The sequence below is a fragment of the Anastrepha obliqua genome, chromosome 3 (assembly GCF_027943255.1).
Source record: "Anastrepha obliqua isolate idAnaObli1 chromosome 3, idAnaObli1_1.0, whole genome shotgun sequence".
Classification (NCBI taxonomy): Eukaryota; Metazoa; Arthropoda; class Insecta; order Diptera; family Tephritidae; genus Anastrepha; species Anastrepha obliqua.
The window spans coordinates 115343900-115365166 of record NC_072894.1 but is presented as its reverse complement, the minus strand read 5'-3'; the positions used below and the strand labels follow the sequence as shown (position 1 = coordinate 115365166).

The 21267-nt window shown below is 36.9% G+C and overlaps 2 protein-coding genes across 2 annotated transcripts; one reads left to right on the top strand and one right to left on the bottom strand.

The window, feature by feature from the left end:
* The first annotated feature begins 4447 nt into the window (after positions 1–4447).
* Positions 4448–6199, top strand: LOC129240859 (group XIIA secretory phospholipase A2). Its single transcript, XM_054876892.1, has 2 exons — positions 4448–4790; positions 5388–6199. Exons 1-2 carry the CDS (start codon positions 4541–4543, stop codon positions 5846–5848), a joined length of 711 nt encoding a protein of 236 aa, XP_054732867.1. The 5' UTR covers positions 4448–4540; the 3' UTR covers positions 5849–6199.
* Positions 6200–16262: 10063 nt separating this feature from the next.
* Positions 16263–17056, bottom strand: LOC129241291 (keratin-associated protein 19-2). The gene is made up of 2 exons (XM_054877541.1): positions 16610–17056; positions 16263–16489 (listed from the first exon to the last, which is right to left on the bottom strand). Exons 1-2 carry the CDS (start codon positions 16941–16943, stop codon positions 16413–16415), a joined length of 411 nt encoding a protein of 136 aa, XP_054733516.1. The 5' UTR covers positions 16944–17056; the 3' UTR covers positions 16263–16412.
* Positions 17057–21267: the final 4211 nt, after the last annotated feature.

Sequence of the window (21267 nt, the reverse complement as noted above, 5' to 3'; positions counted from 1 at the left end):
ATTTTTTATGGCCGCAATTGGATGTTATTGATTTGGACAATGTTTATTTTCAACAAGACGGCGCTACGTGCCACACAAACAACGAAACCATTGATATTTTACGGGAAAAGTTTCCGCACCTTGTTATCTCTCGAAAAGGTGATCACAATTAACCACCGAGATCTTGTTATTTAACAACTTGTGACTTTTTTCTTTGGGACCACGTGAAAGAGAAGACTTAAGCCAACAGCCCAGGGTCGATTCAAGACTTCAAAGATGGAATTCGTGAGGCTATCGAGGCCATAAGACAGCCACTTTGCAATTCGGTTATGGAAAATTTCATGAAAAGGATATTGTCCTATAAGCGTGGTCGTGATAGTCATTTGCCTGATGTTATTTTCCACTATTAACGGCATACCTTCCTCTTTATAATGAAATAAACATCCGGTAATTTATATTACAAAATATTATTTTTCTTTTAATATCAAAATAACACCTCTTATTGGAAAACCCTTGTATGCAGACGACTTAAAGGACTATATACAGTTAGAAGGCCGAAAAAAGCGAATTTTCCAGAATTTTTTCTGAGAAAACGTTTAAATTTATTAATCTAAAAATTTTTACACCGGTTATGTTATCTTTTACTTGAATTTTAAGGCTTACTATAGAAAAAATATTTATTTGGAAAGGAGCTACAGGTGATCTCCGAAAACTCCTCTCTGGAATTAAAAAACCAAACAGATTTTGTAATGTTAAATCTAGTAATTAATAGAAGAAATAAGCAAATAAATTTGTTTGACAAAATGACGGTTTCTAAAAACAAATTGATTTTTGACTAAAATTTCCTGTGCAGTCAAGAATTCATGTGTGTCTATATAATATATCGTTATTTTATCTTCAGCTGAATGAAAACTAATGACAACGATAAGAAAACATTGATAGCTTCATTTACAATAAAATTCAAGCTACATATGACTTTAAAAAAAGATTTGTCAACAGGACCTCTCTCTTAGGACCCACATCACAATTTTTTGGAGAGTAAGCAAAATTTTTGGTTAAATCTTAATAAATTATAAAATTAATGTATATATCTTTTTTCCATATTATCGCGTTTGGTTTCGTTATACAGTACTATCTCGATAATCCAGACACCCTTAATGTTAGGGGTCGTCCGGATTATGGGGGTGCCCGGATTATAGATGATTTTTTTTTTCAACTAAACGTTGTTTTTTTTGAAACGAACATAACGCAATTCAGATATATGTATGTACATAAATAGTTTTATTAAATACAGTACAATCATACTTACATTATAATATGTACATCTGTACATAATCAAACATTTTTTTTATTTAGTATGTACTATTTCAAAAAAATTATTAATTTTGGTCTGCTGCGAGTTCGCCTGCAACATTTTATCTGCAGTTTCTTTAAATCGTCTTAAAACTAAAATATCCATAGCCGAAGCGTCAATTTGTTCTGCCCATTGTATAGCCTTGGAAAAAATATTTTTTGCTTCACCGCTACTTATAGTATTTACCGCTTCAACTATGGTGCAATCAGAATCAGCTTATTCTATATTATTATTTTCCACCACAGACTGTACAATTTCCTGATCAGAAAAATCGTAGTTGAATTCATCTATTCCTTTCGCCCAATTATTTATGAATTCAATGTCATTCTGTGTCATTGTTTAAAAATGTAACAGCATTTCGCAGCGTAAAGTTTTTTAATGCAATTCCAAGATCTGTATTGTCCGTAATGAGATGATTTAAAAGCTGTTTTCGGTAAGTGACTTTTATATTTTGAATTAAATCTTGATCTAACGGTTGTATGACTGCTGTGCAATTAGGTGGAAGAAACACAATTCGGAAATTCGGATCCGTTCCAAGATCTTCCGAACCTACGTCGCGTGGCGCATTGTCAACTAGTAAAATAGCCTTTAACGGTCTATTATTATCTTTTAAAAACTTTTTTACGTTTGGTATAAAATGTTTTCTGTACCATTCTGTAAATATATATGTCGACATCCAACCTTTTTTACTTGCATTATAAATTACAGGCAGATCAAAATTTTTAAATGATCATGGATTAACTGATGTGCCTATTACCAACAATGGTAACTTATGTGTGCCAGAAGCGTTACAACAAGGCATACAAGTTATACGATCTTTCGAAATTTTTCTACCGGATGCAGATTTTTCGTGCGAGTGCACCATTGTTGTTGTAGGAATAACTTTCCAAAAAGCTGCAGATTCATCTGCATTATAAATCTGCTCATTGTCTAGCTCCATTTCTTCAATGATATTTTTAAGTTTCTGCCTAAACGGTTCTAACGCAGAGACATCAATGCTAACTTTTTCACCACAAATTTTTAATTTTCTTATGCCATGTCGTGCTTTAAACTTTTCGATCCAACCTGGACGATTTTACAGCGTTTTTGCCAGTTATTTGATTGTAGAAATATTTTGCTTTGGTTTGAATCATTTCGGTTGATATAGGAATATACTGGTGCCTCTGTTGGATAAACCAAGTCATTAAGACCTCCTCCATATCAGCATGTTCTCCAAGCTTCATAGTCTGCCTTTTTTCTGAAAAGTGTCACTAAGTTAATTAAATGTAAACTAAATTTAATTAAATGTTCACTAACCAGGTTTCTGTTCACATTTAGTCGCGAATTTTCTAATGGCATCACGTTTCTTTTTTATGTCAAAAACAATAGATTTGTTGACACCAAATTCTGTTTCAAACCATCTTAATGATTTTCCTTTATCAAGGAGATATAAAATTTCACATTTTTTCTAAAGAGTAAGTGTTTTATGAGCCCTTTTATTAAATTTTCCACTGCTCATAATAATAATGTCCACTCAATTCAGTTTGTCACTAAAGAATAAACATAACGCGTGATTTATGCTATTGCATTTCGTATACATATATTGTTGTTAAAGTATGTACCGCTATTTTACGAAAAACTCACAAAGCAAACTAAAAATTAAAATACATATGTATGTACATATTGCGAAGCAAATTTGAAAAATGTCCGGATTATAGAGTAAAAAATGTTAAACTGTCCGAATTATAACAGTTGTCCGGATTATAGATGTGACCGCACTACCGCGTGTCCGGATTATCGAGATAGTACTGTACTTAGTATTGGAATTTGTATTTCTGTACACGCAATAAATAAATAAATATGTAAGTATAAACAATAAATTAAGTAAAGTAATAAATAGGTAAATAAAGATATCAAGCGAACGTTAGTATTTCTCTCAGGCTTTCTTGCTTATGCAATATTTTTGTTGTTCTTATTCTAATAACCCAACTATTTTTGAGGAATGCTGCACAACTAACAAGCCTTGGGTGAATATAAAACTGGGTCGCTCCCGTAACATAGAACCGAGTATGGTTAGTCACACTAGCCCTTGTTTTCAAGTGATCTGCAGTATAACATAAAATTAATTTTGTTTTAGAAAAAATTATAATACAGATTTTCGACAGTTGGAGTACAAGTATAAGTAACAGTGATGACATTCAAACAAACTTTTAAAAACACTGGACTAGTGTGTGTGATGTTATTTTCGGGAAGGCGTGTAGCGTAATGGAACATTTTGAGCCGGAGTGTAACCACATATTTTTAAGACGGATCCGCATTCTTCCGGAATTTTTTACCCCAATCACTACAGATTGTTTCTTCGAACTAAACATTTCTGTTGTTGTTATTGTTGTAGCAGCATAAACATTCCCCATACATATACGGTGAATGCTGCTGAAGTGACAGTCCTTGGCCGAATATAAATGCGGGTAATTCCGGTAACGTAAAAGCGATTACCGTGGAAACGGACCTCTCCGATTCAAATTGCTGTAAGCAATTCGACCTACTAAGAGAAAAAATATAATTAAGCACAAATTCCTTAAAATCCACGGTGAATATTACAGATTTTCCAGCTGAAAGCCTCCGTTGCTAGCGCTGCGTTATCTTTTTTTTTTTTTTAGCAATTCTATTGTTATTTAAGCTTTTAAAAATAAATAAATTACAGATTTTATAACAAATACTTCAGCATAAAATTTCCATAACGAAATGTTAGCAATTGAATAATAGCAAACAAAATTATTTCCGTTGTCAGGAAATTCTCAAACAACAAATAGTTTTAGTAGCATTGAACAAAGTTTTTCACTGCCTGTAAAACTGTTAGGAGCGCACAGACAGCTGTGCATGCAGTGCTGCCCCATGTTAGCAAACTACAAATGAGTACACTTAAAAGTCATATAAAATATACAAATATTACGGAGAAAACTGCTACTGCTGTTATAAAAATAAGACAAGAAATATATGCAATATGTCACTAGTATTAAAGATTACGTTTTGTAATTACTTTGAACACATGAGGCAAAAAATCGAAAAGTTGCTATCTATAAAGAAATTGCTTACATCGTTTTGTGAATTTTTAATATGGCAACGCACTCTACTCCCATCAGTATTTGTAATCAGTTTCGTGCAGTGAGTTGTTTTTATGAATTATTTATGTTTGGAGATAATTAGTCAGCAATTTAACTGTGGAAAATGCATTTTCCGTATATGAAAATCGCCATTTACGCGCTAACGTTTCTCACCTACGCATACTCGGGCTATGGTTCCAGTACGATTGTGCATCTACGAGACGCCATCATCGCGGCGGAGGCAATATTTGGTGATGTCTTCAAAAACCTAGTGACGGTTGTTAGAAAGTTTCGTACAGTGCATGAGGTGTTCGATGCAGCAGTGGATGAGAATTGTATTTATAAATGTTTAGGACCAGACGGCAAACCTACAGGTGAGTTGGAAAATGTGGAGAAGGCGAGTGTAGAACACCGGCGTGCCGGCCGAAGCAGGAAATTACGTAAAAATATGTGTGCATGCGTCAGAAATGTGAAGCGAGATAAAGAAAGTATGTGAACTACGTCTTTATGACAGATTTGCTGCAGTGCGTCTTACAGAGTTACAAGTGTAAATACATAGCAAGATTGGTTTGTTTTGATTGCTTTGCTTTTTTTCACTTGCGAACAGCTGATGATGATTAAAAGCTTATACTGGAGATTTCCAACCGTTGGAAAGCGAGTGTTTTTAGACCACTCAACAAATGCAGTTACTAGTTATCATTAATGAAAATACCATCTCATTTATCAAGAGTGTAGGATATGAAATATCTCGCCGGTACACGTGTACCAATCGGGTGAGCCCAGCTCACCTTTGCTGTTGGCCAAATCTCATGCAAGCTGTTGGCGTGCAATAATAAGCTTCCGGAAAGCTTTAGCCACTCGCCCACAGATGGCACTTTGCCAGAGCGCTAGAAAATCCTGTTATGTTTAAATATGATATTTATTTCAGATACTCTCTCGTCACATATTAATTTCATTTATGCCTTTTTCAGATGTACGACCTGTCCAAAATAAACTGTACACACCTACCGCCGACGGTTGCGGCTCGCTCGGTCTGCGCATTAACACCGAATACTTGCCCGCCGTCGAAATGGAGAACTGTTGCAATGAGCACGACATTTGCTATGACACTTGCAATAGCAATAAAGAGCTGTGCGATTTGGAGTTCAAGCGCTGCCTTTATAAGTATTGCGATACCATAGATAAATCGATTGCCAGTGAATATCTCATGACTGGTTGTAAAGCTGCTGCGAAAGTGCTATTCACGGGCACCTTAACGCTGGGCTGTAAATCGTATTTAGACTCGCAGAAGCGTACGTGTTATTGCGCACCGCCTAAGCAATCGAAAGACGAGGGACGTGGCTATAACGGATACAAAAACGGGAATGGCGATAAATATTATAAGCAGGGCAAGAAACAGAAATATGGCTGGAAGGATCCGGGCGACATGTAGTGCTTGTTGATGGAAAAGGATGTGGAAGTTTTTATTTAAGCAACGCTTTACGCCTTTTTCTTAGTACTTGTTTCTTGTTGGTGTTATTGTTCAGCGCACAATCTTATGTATATAAATATTTCACAACTGCAATCTGGATGCACTGTTTCGAGAGAGAGAAAGAGAGAGAGAGAGAGATGGACATTCATAGCCCAAAGTATTTATTAGATATTTGATGAATTTATTTTATATGCTACGACCATAGTAATATGCTGACCTACATACATATATAGCCAACGAAATTGCCCAAAGGAAAAATTTGTAGACTTTATTAAATACAAAATAAAAGCAATTAATAAAACAAACAATTAAAAGAGCGAGTGTAATAAGTTTTTTGAAATGTCTTTGATGTGGCGATAGAGCAAATGTTTTATTATATTCTTAGCCCTTACAATAATAAACAAATGGTGCACGGAAAAAGGGCTCTCCATCAACCCATCCAAAACAACACTTGTACCGTTTACTAGGAGAAGGAACATAAATCTCAAATTTAATGGAACAACACTTGAACTCTCGACAGAAGCGAACTATCTTGGCGTCAGCCTTCTCAAAACGCTTACGTGGAATTCCCATATTGAGAGAGTTACTTCAAAAGCCACAAGGGCATTCTTTGCCTGTACAAGGCTTTTTGGTAAGAGATGGGGACTAAACCCTAGAATGACATGAAAACATGTCCCACGGATGCATTGGGTGTGCTCCTGAACATACCACCGCTTCCAATCCTAATTGAAACGGAAGCTCGCTCGAGTGCCTTAAGATTAAAAGGTATATCTGAACTTAAAAGTGGGGATATGAAAGGACATTTAAAGATCTTAGAAGACTTCCTACATAGTCCCATTCTTCATAGGGATGATATACTATCACCCAAACCAATACTCTTCAGGAACTTCCAAGTTATAATTAATGAACGAACAGACTGGAGAACTAACTCTATCACTTTTAAACCTGGCTCCCAGCTATGGTTTACTGATGGGTCCAAATTGGAAAATGGTAGAATAGGGGCAGGAATCAATGGGCCCAAATTCAAAAAATCGATTCCGATGGGATCCTACCCAACAATATTCCAGGCAGAAATACATGCCATTGAAATATGTGTGAGAGAATGCCTTAGCAGGAAAATGAGAGGTACTCACATCTACATACTTTCAGATAGCCAAGCGGCTTTAAAAGCCCTTCTATCAACAACCATCACCTCTAAGTTGGTAAACGATTGCCTAAACCTCCTAAACACGTTAGGAAACCTCAACACAGTAACACTATGTTGGATTCTGGGACATGAATGAAATGAGGGAAATGAAATGGCTGATGACCTTGCAAAGCAAGGAGCAAATATGCAACTTACTGGTCCTGAGCCTTTCTGTGGACTGACACAAGGCCACATTAATGAATTCCTTAGGAAATGGGAAGAAAGAAAACTTGCCGCACACTGGCTAAACTGTGCCGGTCAGCGTCAAGCCAAACTATTCCTAACAAAGGAATATCTGACAAACTTCTCTCACTAAACAGAGTAGATCTGCGTCTTTTAACAGGATACCTTACAGGTCACTGCAGCCTGAGGTACCATCTAAATAATATTGGTCTATCCGAGACCAATGTCTGCCGCTTTTGCGAAATGGACATAGAAAGCTCAGAACATGTGCTTTGTGAATGTCCTGCGTTGGACAGACAAAGACTTCACCACCTTGGTGGTATCGTAGTATCTCCATGCAATCTTTGGAACAACAAACCCAAAACTGTGCTAAAATTTTTAAAAAGCCTAAAACTCTAGGGTTACAAAACTAGGTCTTTCACAATAGATCAGCTCTGGTCGCAGTGCGTAATGGGCTTCTAATAATAATAATAATAATATTCTATCAATCTTTCATAATCTGATATGGGAAGTGAGGCTATTAAATAACTGATGCTGACAAACATTTTATTTCTATTTCATATATTTACAGGTCCGTTGTAATACCACTGTGCGACACGGGAATCTCATTTATTTTCCTTCGTGGAACCATTTTCTGGCTTTTATGAAGCGCAGGATTGGTCCCGTCCCCACACCAAACAGTTGCGTAAGAGGATTGAAAAAATATTTATTTAAAAAACCTGCTTTGATTTTAGTTAAGGCTGGACAATTGGAAAGGAAGTGCTCAACTGCTTCTTCCTCATCTCTACAACTTCTACTATATTCATGGGAGAAAACTCCTAGTCTCAAGGAATGTCTGCCTAATAGTCAATGATCGTTTATACAAGCCACGACCTTCGAGATATAATCTCTTGAAAAGCTAAGCAATTCCTTTTTCTTTTTGAAGTGAAAACTTCTTTAGAATCGTTGGGAGTGATTTGAGAAAAAGTGAAACGAAAAAAGCGACACTCTTGGCTTCGAAGCGTTATATTATATGCTGATATAAACGTAGCGACGAACTAAATAACTTTTAGGCCAGCGCCGACAGCATGGCGCGGTAGCCGAGCGACTAGCAATGTGAGCTTCCGATCCAAAATCCTTGGTTCGAATCACAAGAAAAAAATTTTTTTTATACAGTTATTTTATTTTATTTTATGATATGTTTATGAGGAGCTTTTTTTCATGGCAGAAATACACTCGGTGTTTTGCCATTGCCTGCTGAGGGGTGAGCGCTATTAGAAAAATAGTTTTCCTTAATTTTGGTGTTTTCACCGAGATTCGAACTGACGTTCTCTCTGTGAATTCTGAATAGTAGTCACGCACCAACCCATTCGGCTACGGCGTTTGTTTAATTTTACTGATGCAAAAATGAGGAAAAATATATGAATAAAGTTTGCTTACTGTTTACACATTTTCCAAAGGTGACGGAGAACCAAAAAAAAAGTCGATTTTTAAACAAATACGAGTGCATATGTGTAATTGTGTTAGAGTTTCGGTCACGCCCCAGCAAAACCTGCGTGCATATGTGTTTGTAACATTCAAAAAAATGTAATTGTGTTAGAGTTTCGGTCACGCAGGTTTTGCTGGGGACGCTCATAATAGCAACCGCGTATGTATTTTTATATTCGTAAATATTTTCATTTTTAAATATTTACCGCAATTATGCCGAAAAATAATACAGAAAAGTGTCGTGAGTATCGACAGAAAAAAAAAATCAATAAATAGCATCACGCAATTCATTCACGAAAATTTAATAAAGTATACACCAGAAGTATCGCGGATACTTAGAAAAGATTACAATAAAGTTCCAATGATTTTAAGTAGCGATTTTAACGTAAATTTTGCATTGGGCACAGCGGTTCCTTCAATTGACTTTCTCAATACAACATTCAATTTAAAAATGTGTAACAATCGCACTGAATCGACAACACGATCAAAAACAACCATTGACGCGGTATTTCAAAGATATGTTGACAACATCGAAACCAAAGCATTTGTATCATATTTTAGCTATCATAAGCCCCTCGTATCATTTGTTGAAATTGAAAACATTGAGGATGAATAATAATAAAATGAAGAAAATAAAATATGAACTTTATAGCAATATTATAATGAACCTATATTTATCCCGCCCCTAATGCTGCTTTCGTCTCATTCTATCTCAGTTTGTTTTACGGAAGGTTTCACTTCTATAGCGTCGAACCGTTAGACTGGTATTTTTTTTTTTTATTTGCGGCCACTATAAATGCGACCAGTATTGGATAATGGCCCCTGTTATGAGTTACATACGATCTTCGATATTCGCTGGTTGTCGAAGATCGAATGTCAATTTGGTATTATGAGCGGTGCAACTCTATCGAAATTTTCGTTGTTTACCGAATGCAATTTTGCTTTCGATTTGTAGCGTATTGAGGCAAAACTTGTTGAAGTGTAAGTTGTTTGCGATTATTTATGGTTTTATAGTAACCAAATAATAAATATATACTAATTTTGTTAATTTTATGCAGGTCGAAAGTCGTGAGTACCAAACAACAATTAGAAAGGCGAATCCACAATACGCAAAAGGGATTTGCACCAAAGTTCAAGCAGCAAAAAAATGGGAGGAATTTACGACGGAGCTGAATTGCTTGGGACCACCAGTGAGAACGGCAGCAAAATGGATTAAGCTTAATAATGGTTTTTTTTGTGATGTTTATAGAAATACATTTTTATTTTCCCTTGGCAGGTATGGGCTGAAATACGTAGAGGAACTGAAATACATATTTTTTTCGAATGAGGAATAATTGAATAAAGAAAATGTATAACAAAAATAAAAGAGAAACTGTGGCGTAAAGGTTTCTATAATATTTAATACTTTTTAGATTTTTCTATAATATTCTCAAAATTTCATTTCTTATGTTTTCTACTTCTCCGTTATTTGACTCCACTTCAATATCTTCAGAATCATCGTACACAGTGAGTTGAGCAAGTCCTAGCATACCTTCATTACCAATACTCAATTGGTACGATTCCTGAGCACAAAATCGCAGAACTGTGTCTAGCTTTAAAATATTTGGAATCAATTTGGCTCGGGTGCACTGCTGCAACTGGTTTTCTGTACTGTACACTAGGTTCACAAACGTCTCTTTAGATAATCTAAAGTTCTTTAAAAATCTGTAAGGAAATTTATGTAATACTAGCAAACTCGGCCCCCTTCGCTGGGCACACTAAAATAGAATAGATATGGTTTAGAACAGAATATATATGGTTTTCATATTATTTATTTCTTTATTCTTTATTCAAGCGCTTTGGCATAAACAATATTTTTTGTTTTTCTATTTGTTTTTGAGTAAATATAAAATATAAATTGAAAATCAGGAAAAAAGAAGATTGTTTTTAAATTTCAAATCAACGCATATGAATAAACAATCGTCTTTTTTCCTGATCATCCATGAATTTTTCGTTTCAATTTATATGTTTTATTAAGCATTTGAGCTTTTTTAACCATTATCCATTTATATTTATTTTTCAAAAAAAAAAAAAAACGAAAAAAATTGTTTTTTCCACGAACACATAATTTCATTCGGATTTCACATTAAATTCTCAAATTTCGTAAGAAATTATTCACTGTTCCAAAATCCACTCCAAAAAAATTCACAAACAATTTTTACATGTTGCACTTACGTTTTTTCCTTATGGCATCCAAATCAGAAAGAAATATCGACACATTGTAACTCACACTGTCAATTTGACAGTTCAGTTCCGCCCCAAGCGTTAGAAAAGTAAGCGACATTATGGCTGGCTCAAAAGAACGCTGTACCCGTTGCCAGTGCTCCGAATTACAACCAAACTTTACGAAACCCATTTTCAATACTTACTTAACAATGTGCATAAGTTTGGTTTAATTCGGTGCAAAAACACGGCGGGTCCGCGTTTTGGCATATATTTCGAGACCCTAGTCATCAATAGATATGAAAATTACCCCGTATTAAAGCACTTATCAACAGCTTTCATTTGATACCCATATTGTACATACACAACCAAAGATTACCCGGGTCCACGTTTTGACCTATATCTCGAGACCTCAGTCACGTAGCGGCATGAAAAATACTCTGTACTAAGGCATTCACCAACAGCTTCAATTTGATATCCATATTGTACAAACACATTCTAGGCTCCACGTTTTGGTCTCTATCTCGAGACCCTAGTCACGGAGCGGCATGAAAAATACTCTGAACTAAAGCATTCACCAACAGCTTCCATTTGATACCCATATTGTACATACACGTCCGAAGGTTACCCGGGTCCACGTTTTGACCTATATCTCGAGACCCTATCTACCAATAGGTATTCAAACTATACGGAAATCATCTTCAATACCTACTTAACAATGTGTGCAAGTTTGGTTTAATTCGGTTCAAAGACACGGCGGGTCCACGTTTTGGCATATATTTCGAGACCCTAGTCATCATAGGTATGAAAATTACCCCGTATTAAAGCACTTATCAACAGTTTTCATTTGATATCCATATTGTACAAACACATTCTAGGTTCCACGTTTTGGTCTCTATCTCGAGACCCTAGTCACGGAGCGGATGGAAATACTCTGAACTAAAGCATTCACCAACAGCTTCCATTTGATACCCATATTGTACATACACATCCGAAGGTTACCTGGGTCCACGTTTTGACCTATATCTCGAGACCCTATCTGCCAATAGGTATCCAAACTATACGGAAACCATCTTCAATACCTTCTTAACAATGTGTGTAAGTTTGGTTTAATTCGGTGCAGACACGGCCGGTTAGCAAACACACACAAAAAGTTGACTTTATTTTATATATAAAATTTTTTTCAGTTTGTGTCCAAAAAATCCAAATATCTTACGGAACCCTATTTTTTTCCAAAATAAAATGTAATCCATGTTACTCGTGGATAATGTAGTTTTCGAATGGTGAAAGAATTTTTAAAATCGGTCAAGTAGTTTTTGAGCCTATTCGTTACAAACAAACAAACAAAGTTTTCCTCTTTATAATATTAGTATAGATTAAGTACGTCAACACATTTTGAAAATTCTAAACTTACTCAGTGAAAGCCATTTCTAGGGGGTTGGATGCGTCCCTCAACTGTTTTCTACTTCTAGCTAGTTCTACTAATCTTTCATCGTCCGATGAATCGTTGAACCACAACTCCGTTGTACTCATTTTCACAAAAAATACTTTTTTTAACTTTTAAAAATAATGTTAGCAAAGAATTTCAACAAAATCGGTTTTTCTTTTATTTTGATTTGCTGTATCAGCTGAGAAAAAATTATCTATTGTAAATGCGTCGAGCGATCGAAATTCACAATAGTCCTATTCTTCAACGAATGAGCACCATATTACCAAATGAAAATTCGTTCGATCAGCACTTTCGACTACAGTCGAAGATCGAATGTTGCTCATAATAGGGGCCAATGTTAATCTTAATTATTAATTTGCTCGTAGCCATAGGTAGGCCAAAGGTACTTCTATCACTAAGCAGTTGAAGAGTATTATCTTTCCTGGCTAGCTTATCGGCTTTAAAATTTCCCTCAATAGCCCTGTACCTCGGAACCCAAATAAGCCTTACTTTGAATACGACACTAATATCATTAAGGGGTGGCCGGCATTCCTGTCCAACCTTTGATCTTAGTATAGCTGTATTCATTGATTTAATGGCCGCGTATTTAGATATGTAGCCACTTTTTATTGCCAAAACGTCTGCCTGAGAGACGCTGCAGTAGTCGAATGGTAGTCGAACGGTTTGTTCAAGCCCTAGATCCTTCGAACATACTTCTTAGCCAACCTTATCAGCTAGCTTGGAACCATCTGTATAGAAGTTGAATTCCCCTCTTCTCCATGGCCTTGGTGTTTGCCACTCTCATCTGGACGGTATGTTCGTCTTGAAGAGTCTGTTGAAGGTGAGTCTAGGAATGGAGTAATCCATTTATTGTTTGTGACTATTCGCAATGTGCAAAATAGAGGCGTAGCCAAAACGCCGGTCTTTCCATAGCGCCATACATTTAAGTCTAAACGCCGAGGCGGATTAGAATGCTTATGAGGAAGCAAAATTAATCTTAAAAGATTTATAATTTGTATTGAATTCCTGCAGAACACTGGGTTTAAGTGCAATTTGTTGCCTAAAGAATTCATATGAAGCCAATATAGAAATATCAAAATTACGAAGCGATCTATCAGGAATATTCGTATAAATCCGGCCAAAGAAGAAGGGAGCGATCCTCAACATCATAAATAATGTCAAAGGCGAAAAATAGAGACAAAATAGAACAGTACTGCAGGGATTTCAAACTAGTAAGTAGGCATCTTGAGTAGTATGAGGGTGTGGGACCACGAAAACGAAGGGCAACCAACGAAAAATGAGCCACTCCACGCTGCTAGATGACATTATACAGTCGACCCTCCCGCCAGAGGTGAAGAGGTGGCCCGCGAATTACAAGGTGAATTACAAAATAAATAAGACTGAGCTAAAATAGAAACGACAGGAGCTTTGTTCTGATAACTTCGAGTTTATTTATTCAAAATAGTCCCTTCCGGCCTCGGTACACTGCTTTGCGCGATATAAAAGCTTTTCGAAAGAGTGTTCCAGGTCATTGACTGGAATGTCTTTCAGGATGTCGGTACAAACCTTTTGGTTGGCCTCTACGGACGCAAATGTTTTCCTTTCATGGCCAAATGCAATTTTCCGAATAAGTAGAAATCACAGGGTGCCACACCAGGCGAATACGGTGAGTGATTGATGGTTAAAATGCGATTTCTAGTCAAAAAATCAGTCACAAGAATGGATGCATTATCATATTCATGTGAATTCGACGATTGCGATGCAACAAGCGTTTCAAAACGCCAAGATAGAAAATTGCATTGACGGTTTGGCCTGTTGGGACGAACTCCTTTTGCACAATTCCCTTGGATTCGTAAAAACAAATGATCATCGAGTTGATTTTTGACTGCTCCAAACGCGATTTTCTGGGTGGTGGCTCGTCTGGGGCCTTCCATTCGGCACATTGACGCTTAGTTTCAGGTTCATGTTGGAAACACCGGGTTTCATTACCCGCTACAATGGTGTAAATGAAGTGCTCGTCTTTTCTCGCCTCTTTAATGAGGTCTTTCGAATGTTGAATTCTGAGAAATTGTTGGTCCTCAGTTAACTTGTGCGGAATGGAACGTGCACAGACCTTCCGTAAGCCAAAATGATCAGTTAAAATGTCATAAATCGATGTTTCTGAGATACTGAGCTTCGATTCAATGAATTTCAACGATGATTTCGGTTGATTTTTGATAAATTTACGAACAATTTCGATGGAGTTTTTGGTGATTACTGATTTTGGGCGGCCCATATGTTCATGGTCCTGTATGTCCTCACAATCATCTCTGAAACGTGTAAACCACTCATGAACTCTGGCACGAGAAAGACAATCATCACCATAAACTTTTCTCATCAATTCAAATGTTTCGGCAAACGTTTTGCCAATTTTAAAACAAAATTTGACATTAGCTCTTTGTTCGAAACTCATTTTTGTACCAATGACAAAAATAAATTGACAATTTAGACACAATAACTTCGCTTCCACTGAACCGAATGTCACCAAGCATTCACTGGAAGTCAGCTAGGGATGTAACTTCCAACGCACTAACTCATTAAACAGATGGCGCCACAAATATTTTTATGACGCCAGCCTTGTTTGTTTTGGACCTCCCCTCGTATTTGAGTGGTCGGCACTCGTCAGTCATCTTTCGCATAGTGGTATCCCATCACTCTTGCTTTTCAACTTCTATAGAGGGAGTCTTTCTAGTCTCCTAAGCTGACGATAATGGCATCAGACAATGACATCGGACAATGGCATCCATGGCCTGTTTTCCATAGTGAACAATTACCTCACCAGTCTCCTCTTTCGCCTTTGCACTATGAGGAATTCTGCTTGGGTTCCACCGAAGTTTTCACCCCTACATACACTTGCTAGAACCTGAGCCACCTCCCAGGCATGTTAGGAGGCATCTCTTCAACTATTCGGACAAGATCAAGAACAAAAGGAATCTACAACTATAAGACCGGACAGTATACAGACAGACGCTAAATGACATTCTTCAGGAGACTCTTACCACCTTCCTCAACACCTGACCTCTGAACGCCCTCCTGGGAGTCCAACCACCACCTATTGCAGATGAAGAGCTTCAGGTAACCTGAGAGACCCGCATAACTTTGGCCCAATTGCGTTCTGAATACTGTAGCAGCCTAAATACATACCTAACCGACATACCCAACATATGTCCAGCATATCAAGGCATACCGCACGATACTAACCACCTTTTCACATGCCTCATCAAACCTATTCACCTAACATCCCTCGGCCTCTTAACCCAACCTGTCGAAGCAGCAAGCTTTCTGGGCTTACCGTTAGATGAGATGAGGTAGGCCTACCGAAGACGACCGGTCACTATGTCGCACTGACTGGGTTTAGTAAGCTGCTACAACAACAACAACAACAACAACATGAATCATGGTGTTGGTAGCTTCATATGTGGGACTACTTCGCGCGGTGGCATATTGGTCCCTTGGTACGAATATCCGGGATAATGAAAAATGCAGGCTATTTGAATATCTTACAGACCAATCTTCTGAATTTTGTTGACCTAAACGCATATCCAACAGAAGCGGTTATATTTCAGCAAGACAGGAAGACAGGAAAAGACATAATTCCAGTTTATAGAATAGCCAGCACAGAGATTTAAACCCTATTGAAAATGTAGGGGCTATTCTGAAGAAATGGTTAGCATCATACGAAATGGTCCCAAAAAACATCGACGAACTATGGTCAAGAGTTCAATAGGAATGGCGCGATCTTCCACACTCAACTATTGAAAAACTGGTCGGGGCATGCTAAGAGGCATAAATAACGTATTTTTTGGTTTGCTTAAGGAAATAAATTAGGTTAGGTTAATTAATTTTTTATTATTTAATTTTTAGGCACAAGGTCCAAATAAATTCGAAAACAATAGCAATAACAGAACGATTTTTACAAACTAAAACTATTCTAACTTATCTCTAAAACCCGTAAATGTATATTTGTATTGTACTTCTGCAACGAAGTTTGAGAACTGCACACACGCACGCTCCATGCACTAACCAAAAAAGCCACTACCACTGCTGGCCGATGCACTGGCCATGCCACCACCACTGCTACTTGCGTACGCCGTATCTGTAAGAGATCAAATAAAGAAACATGTCCAAAACACTACATAATTTATTTAGCATAAAAAAGATTCTTCGCAGCAAGAGTGTACGCTTTCACATACACACACACAACGCATACACTCACTCATGCCATTGCCGTAAAATGGATAACCTCCATAGCCAGGATAACCACCACTACACAAGTAGCCACTGTAACACGGATACATGTTGCCATAGCCGCCACCAAAGTAGGAGGGATATGGCTGATAACCGCCAAGGCCGGGATACACACCATAACCACCACCGCCGCCAAGGCCATTTCCGTAGCCAAGACCACCGTAACCACCACCATAGCCACCATAAATGCCGGGAAAGTAACCGAATTGGGCTTTGACTTTGTGCTCACCGAGCGTGCAAAGCAGCAGCAGAAGCGAGACGATGCGCCAAACGAACGAGCCAGACGTGAGTGTGTTGCGCATAGTGCTTGGGTTGGAATGCGCAAAATGGAATTATTTGCTTGATATGAATTCGTTTTAAATATATGTGAATTTCAATTTCAATTATTATTTTTTAAACAACTTTCTCATAGCCGTTCAATTTGTCAACTGAGTTGGTTATTGGCGCTCATTTTACTTTTATAATGAACAGTTTTCGGGGAATACATAGAATGAGTTGAAAAAAATTGTATAAATAGCAATTAAAAAAAAATGCCAGACTATTAAATATCAATTTTGAATTGATGAGATTTTCGTGACATTGAAAAGTTTGTTGGTTGTAATTCAAATATATATATTTTTTGTTATTGCTGTATTCTATTGGTAACTATGAATTGGTCAGTTTTGTGTTAAATTCATGATTCAAATTTCACTTTCGCTTTTTCCTGCTTAATACATAATTATTTTATCTATATCGTAAAAGAGGTGTCACTGCTGATACGAGGGGCGCCTTTTATATGTCGGGAATAGAGAAAAAAAAACAAATTTTAATCATCGAAAATCACTTTATTGTTTTTTAAAATATTCTCCATGAAGATCTATACACTTTTGCATGCGTTTGTACCAATTGTCGAAGCACTTTTGCCACTCTGAATGAGGTACCTCCAAAACATGCATTCTGAATGCCGCAACCGCTTCTTCAGGTGTCGAAAAACGTTGACCTCTCAGTTTGTTTTTTACGTACGCGAATAAAAAGAAGTCATTCGGTGCCAAGTCAGGACTATACGGCCAATGACCCATTAATTCGATGTTTTGGGTGCTCAAAAATGCAGTTGTTTGAGCCGATGTGTGAGAGCTCGCATTGTCCTGGTGAAGAGTGATCCGTCTTTGGCGATTGGTTTTCCTAATTTCTTGGAAGACAACTGGCAAACAAATGGTTGTGTACCACTCAGAATTTACTGTTCTGCGTTGTTCTAGTGGCACGGTTGCGACATGTCCAGGTTTTCCGAAAAAACAGGCGACCATTTGCTTGGAAGTGCTTCGTGCGCGAACAACTTTTGTTGGATTTGGCTCATCTTGAAACACCCATACAGTCGACTGCTGTTTACTTTCGGGCTCCTACGCATAAATCCATGATTCATCACCTGTTACTATGTCATAGACGTGTTTCGAAGGCCCGCGATCGTATTTTTTGAGCATTTCCTTCGACCAATCGACACGAGCCTTTTTTTGAGCGATTGACAAATTGTGTGGGATCCAACGTGAACAAATTTTTTTGACAGTCAAATGTTTATGCAATATTGAATGTATGCTGGTCCCACTAATGCCTAAGATTGTCTCAATCCGACGATAGGTCACATGACGATCTTGCAATATCAGTTCGCGCACAGCATCAATGGTTTTCGGAACAACAACTGATTTTGGACGACCTTCACGAAATTCGTCTTGGAGTGAACTACGACCACGTTTGAATTCACCATACCATCGATAAACACTGGTCCTTGATGGAGCTTCATCGCCAAAAAATGAATTAAGCTCATCCATGCAATGTTGCTGAGTTAATCCACGTCGAAAGTTGTAAAAAATAATCGCACGAAAATGTTCACGATTTAATTCCATTTTTGGACCGAGATGAATCTTTTAAGTTACTGTAAACAACACAAATAGCGCTGGTATTTCAAAACGTTCTGAGTAAGTAAAAGCCAAAAAATGTCAAACTTTGTGATTCAGCTGTCAGTTGTCAGATTGCAACACCAGAGTTGCCAAATCCCGAAATATAAAAGGCACCCCTCGTACTCTTTTTATGTTCCCTCTACTAATACACTAGTCATTGGAAGGTGTATATGTGAGATCTCGATCGCAGTAGTTGACATTCGTTTGAAGCGTAAAGATCCTTTTCTATGTGACGTCAAAAATGTCTACGTTCGTCCCGAGAAAACAGAATTTGCGGGAAGTCATGCTTTGTTGTTTTAAAGAAAAGTGCAGCTGAAACGTGTCATATATTGACACATATTTACGGTAATCACGCTCCATCAAATACAACTTGTAAAAAAGTAGTTTCGACACTTCCAAAGTGGCAATTTCGACATGAGTGATAAAGAGCGCGAAGGGGCACCGATAAAATTCGAAGATACTCAACTACAACAATTATTGGATGAAGATGCCTGTCGAGCCCTTGATGATATATCTAAAGAGTTGGATGTTGACAGATCAACCATCGGTAAACGTTTGCACTGGGTGCCACATCAATTGAAAGAAAGAGATATCGAGAGACGTTTGGTGATGTGTGAGATGCTTCTTGAGCGGCAGTAAAGAAAAGGTTTTCTAAATCGCATCGTCACTGGCGATGAAAAATGAATCTACTACTACTAAGTGAACCAGGAGCATCGACAGCGAAAAAAAATATTCATGCTTCAAAGGTTATGTTGTGCATCTGGTGGGATCAGAAAGGTGTCATTTATTATGAGCCCCTTAAACCACAAACTGATTTTGCTGTATGACAACGACAGGCCACACGTTGCTAAATCAGTTCAGAAATATTTAGAGGGCCTGAATTGGGTAATCTTGCCCCACCCGCCATATTCTCCAGTCAACCCTTATTGAAGAGCGGTTCACTATTTACGAGAGCATCGAAAACTGGCTCAATGAATGGATCAAGTCAAAAGAACTCGAATTTTTCGTTAGAGAAATCCGTATGCTGCCTGAAAGATGGAGTGAAGTTGTAGCTTCCAATGGCACATACTTCACTTTTATTATTTAATTCTTTAAACAATTCGCAACTTTGGCTAAGAAAGGACGGAAACTTCTTCCCATACCCAATAAAAAGAAAATATTTTTTTTTGTAAATTTGTTGCAAATAAGTAGGGCAAAGATTACAAAAAAAACTAAAAAAAAATATAAAAAAACTAAATAAAAAAATTTACAAAAAAAAGTAAAAAACGTATTTTAAATTAAACGAAAAAATATATAAATAAAAAATATATACATTTTATTTTAACTTAAACTATGTTTTTTTGTAATTTTTTTAAATTCAAAATATAGGCAAAACAAATTAAAGTACACCTATCACCCGATTTACACGGTAGATGCGGTCCTGAGAAAAACGTATAAATCGAAAATTAAAAGTTTTCAAGTCAAAACCGTGTAAATCGAAAAGCTTGCAGAAAATGAATAATTTTGCTATTTAACAGTTATGATTTTTTACAATATTTTTAGGTGTACACAGAAATAAAAATAAAATGCATTGACAGTTTAAAATATGTAATATATTACGGAAACACTGTTTTTTTATTTAATTACGATACATTAAACAGAAGAACAAAAAATAAAACCAAAGGTGTTTTATTATCATTCATCACTGTCAGAAATTACTCTCATTCTTTTTTTCGGAATCGAAGGTTCGAATTCACTTTCATCACTCGAAGTTATTTGTGCCGATTCGATGTTTGAAGCAGAAATAGGATTTACATTATGAGATGGTTATGGTAATAAAATCGGTTATTAACAATTGCTTCGAATTTTTTGTAAGATCTTTGTAAACTTCTTCATATTGAGCCAAGCAGAGATTTATGTCAGGTTGGAATCGTAAAGCCCTTTCAACGTTTGTGTCATTTTGTATATAATGATTACCCAGCTTTCTTCCCAATGCGAGCCCTTCGCGGATGTCTCTAGCAGTGAATGTTACTGGTACTAATTCCTCTTCATCAGATTTGTCAGACTCACTTTCGCAAATTAAATTAACTAAATCATCCTCACTTAGTTCTTTATCAGCCATTAACTCTGCGATATCATCATCAGTAAAATCATCAAAACCTTCTCCGCCCAATGAATGCGCCATCTGTACTATCTGCGAATATTCATCATTTAGCGTTGAAATGGAATGTTCTTTTTTGTCTACATTTGGCCACAATTTTTTCCAACAGCTATTAAGCGTTGTTTGCTTAACCCATTAAATCCCAACCTTATATAAAACTATTTTTTTTTAAATGCGTTTATAAAACGTTTATTGAAATAGTGTAATTAGGCTCCTTAAAAAAAAAACACCAAAAAAAATCAAAGAAATGCATTTTTTGGTCTGTACCCAATCGAGTACAATGGGATAATATGTATATACATTGCCTGTTTATGAAAATATGGAGTATTAAATAAAAAGACACTTTCAAAGACTTCCTTGGTTATTAGTTCGGTTAACAGTATGGAAGTTTTTGAAACATTCTCTCTCTACGCAAAGGGCTACATTGCATAACTCGCAAATCCATCGAATTCTTTGGTGACACTCCCTGAGAAAATGGTTATATTAGGAACCAGCTATTGATGCCGTTGTCGATCGTTTTGAAGATATGTCCCGGATATTATAATTGCGTAAATA

Bases quoted from the DNA above. Each gene is read 5' to 3' on its own strand.
- LOC129240859 (XM_054876892.1), top strand. From the start codon at position 4,541: ATGCATTTTCCGTATATGAAAATCGCCATTTACGCGCTAACGTTTCTC. The intron at 4,791-5,387 runs GTGAGTTGGAAA...TGCCTTTTTCAG, and splicing joins ACCAGACGGCAAACCTACAG to ATGTACGACCTGTCCAAAAT.
- LOC129241291 (XM_054877541.1), bottom strand. From the start codon at position 16,943: ATGCGCAACACACTCACGTCTGGCTCGTTCGTTTGGCGCATCGTCTCG. The intron at 16,490-16,609 runs GTGAGTGTATGC...GATCTCTTACAG, and splicing joins ATTTTACGGCAATGGCATGA to ATACGGCGTACGCAAGTAGC.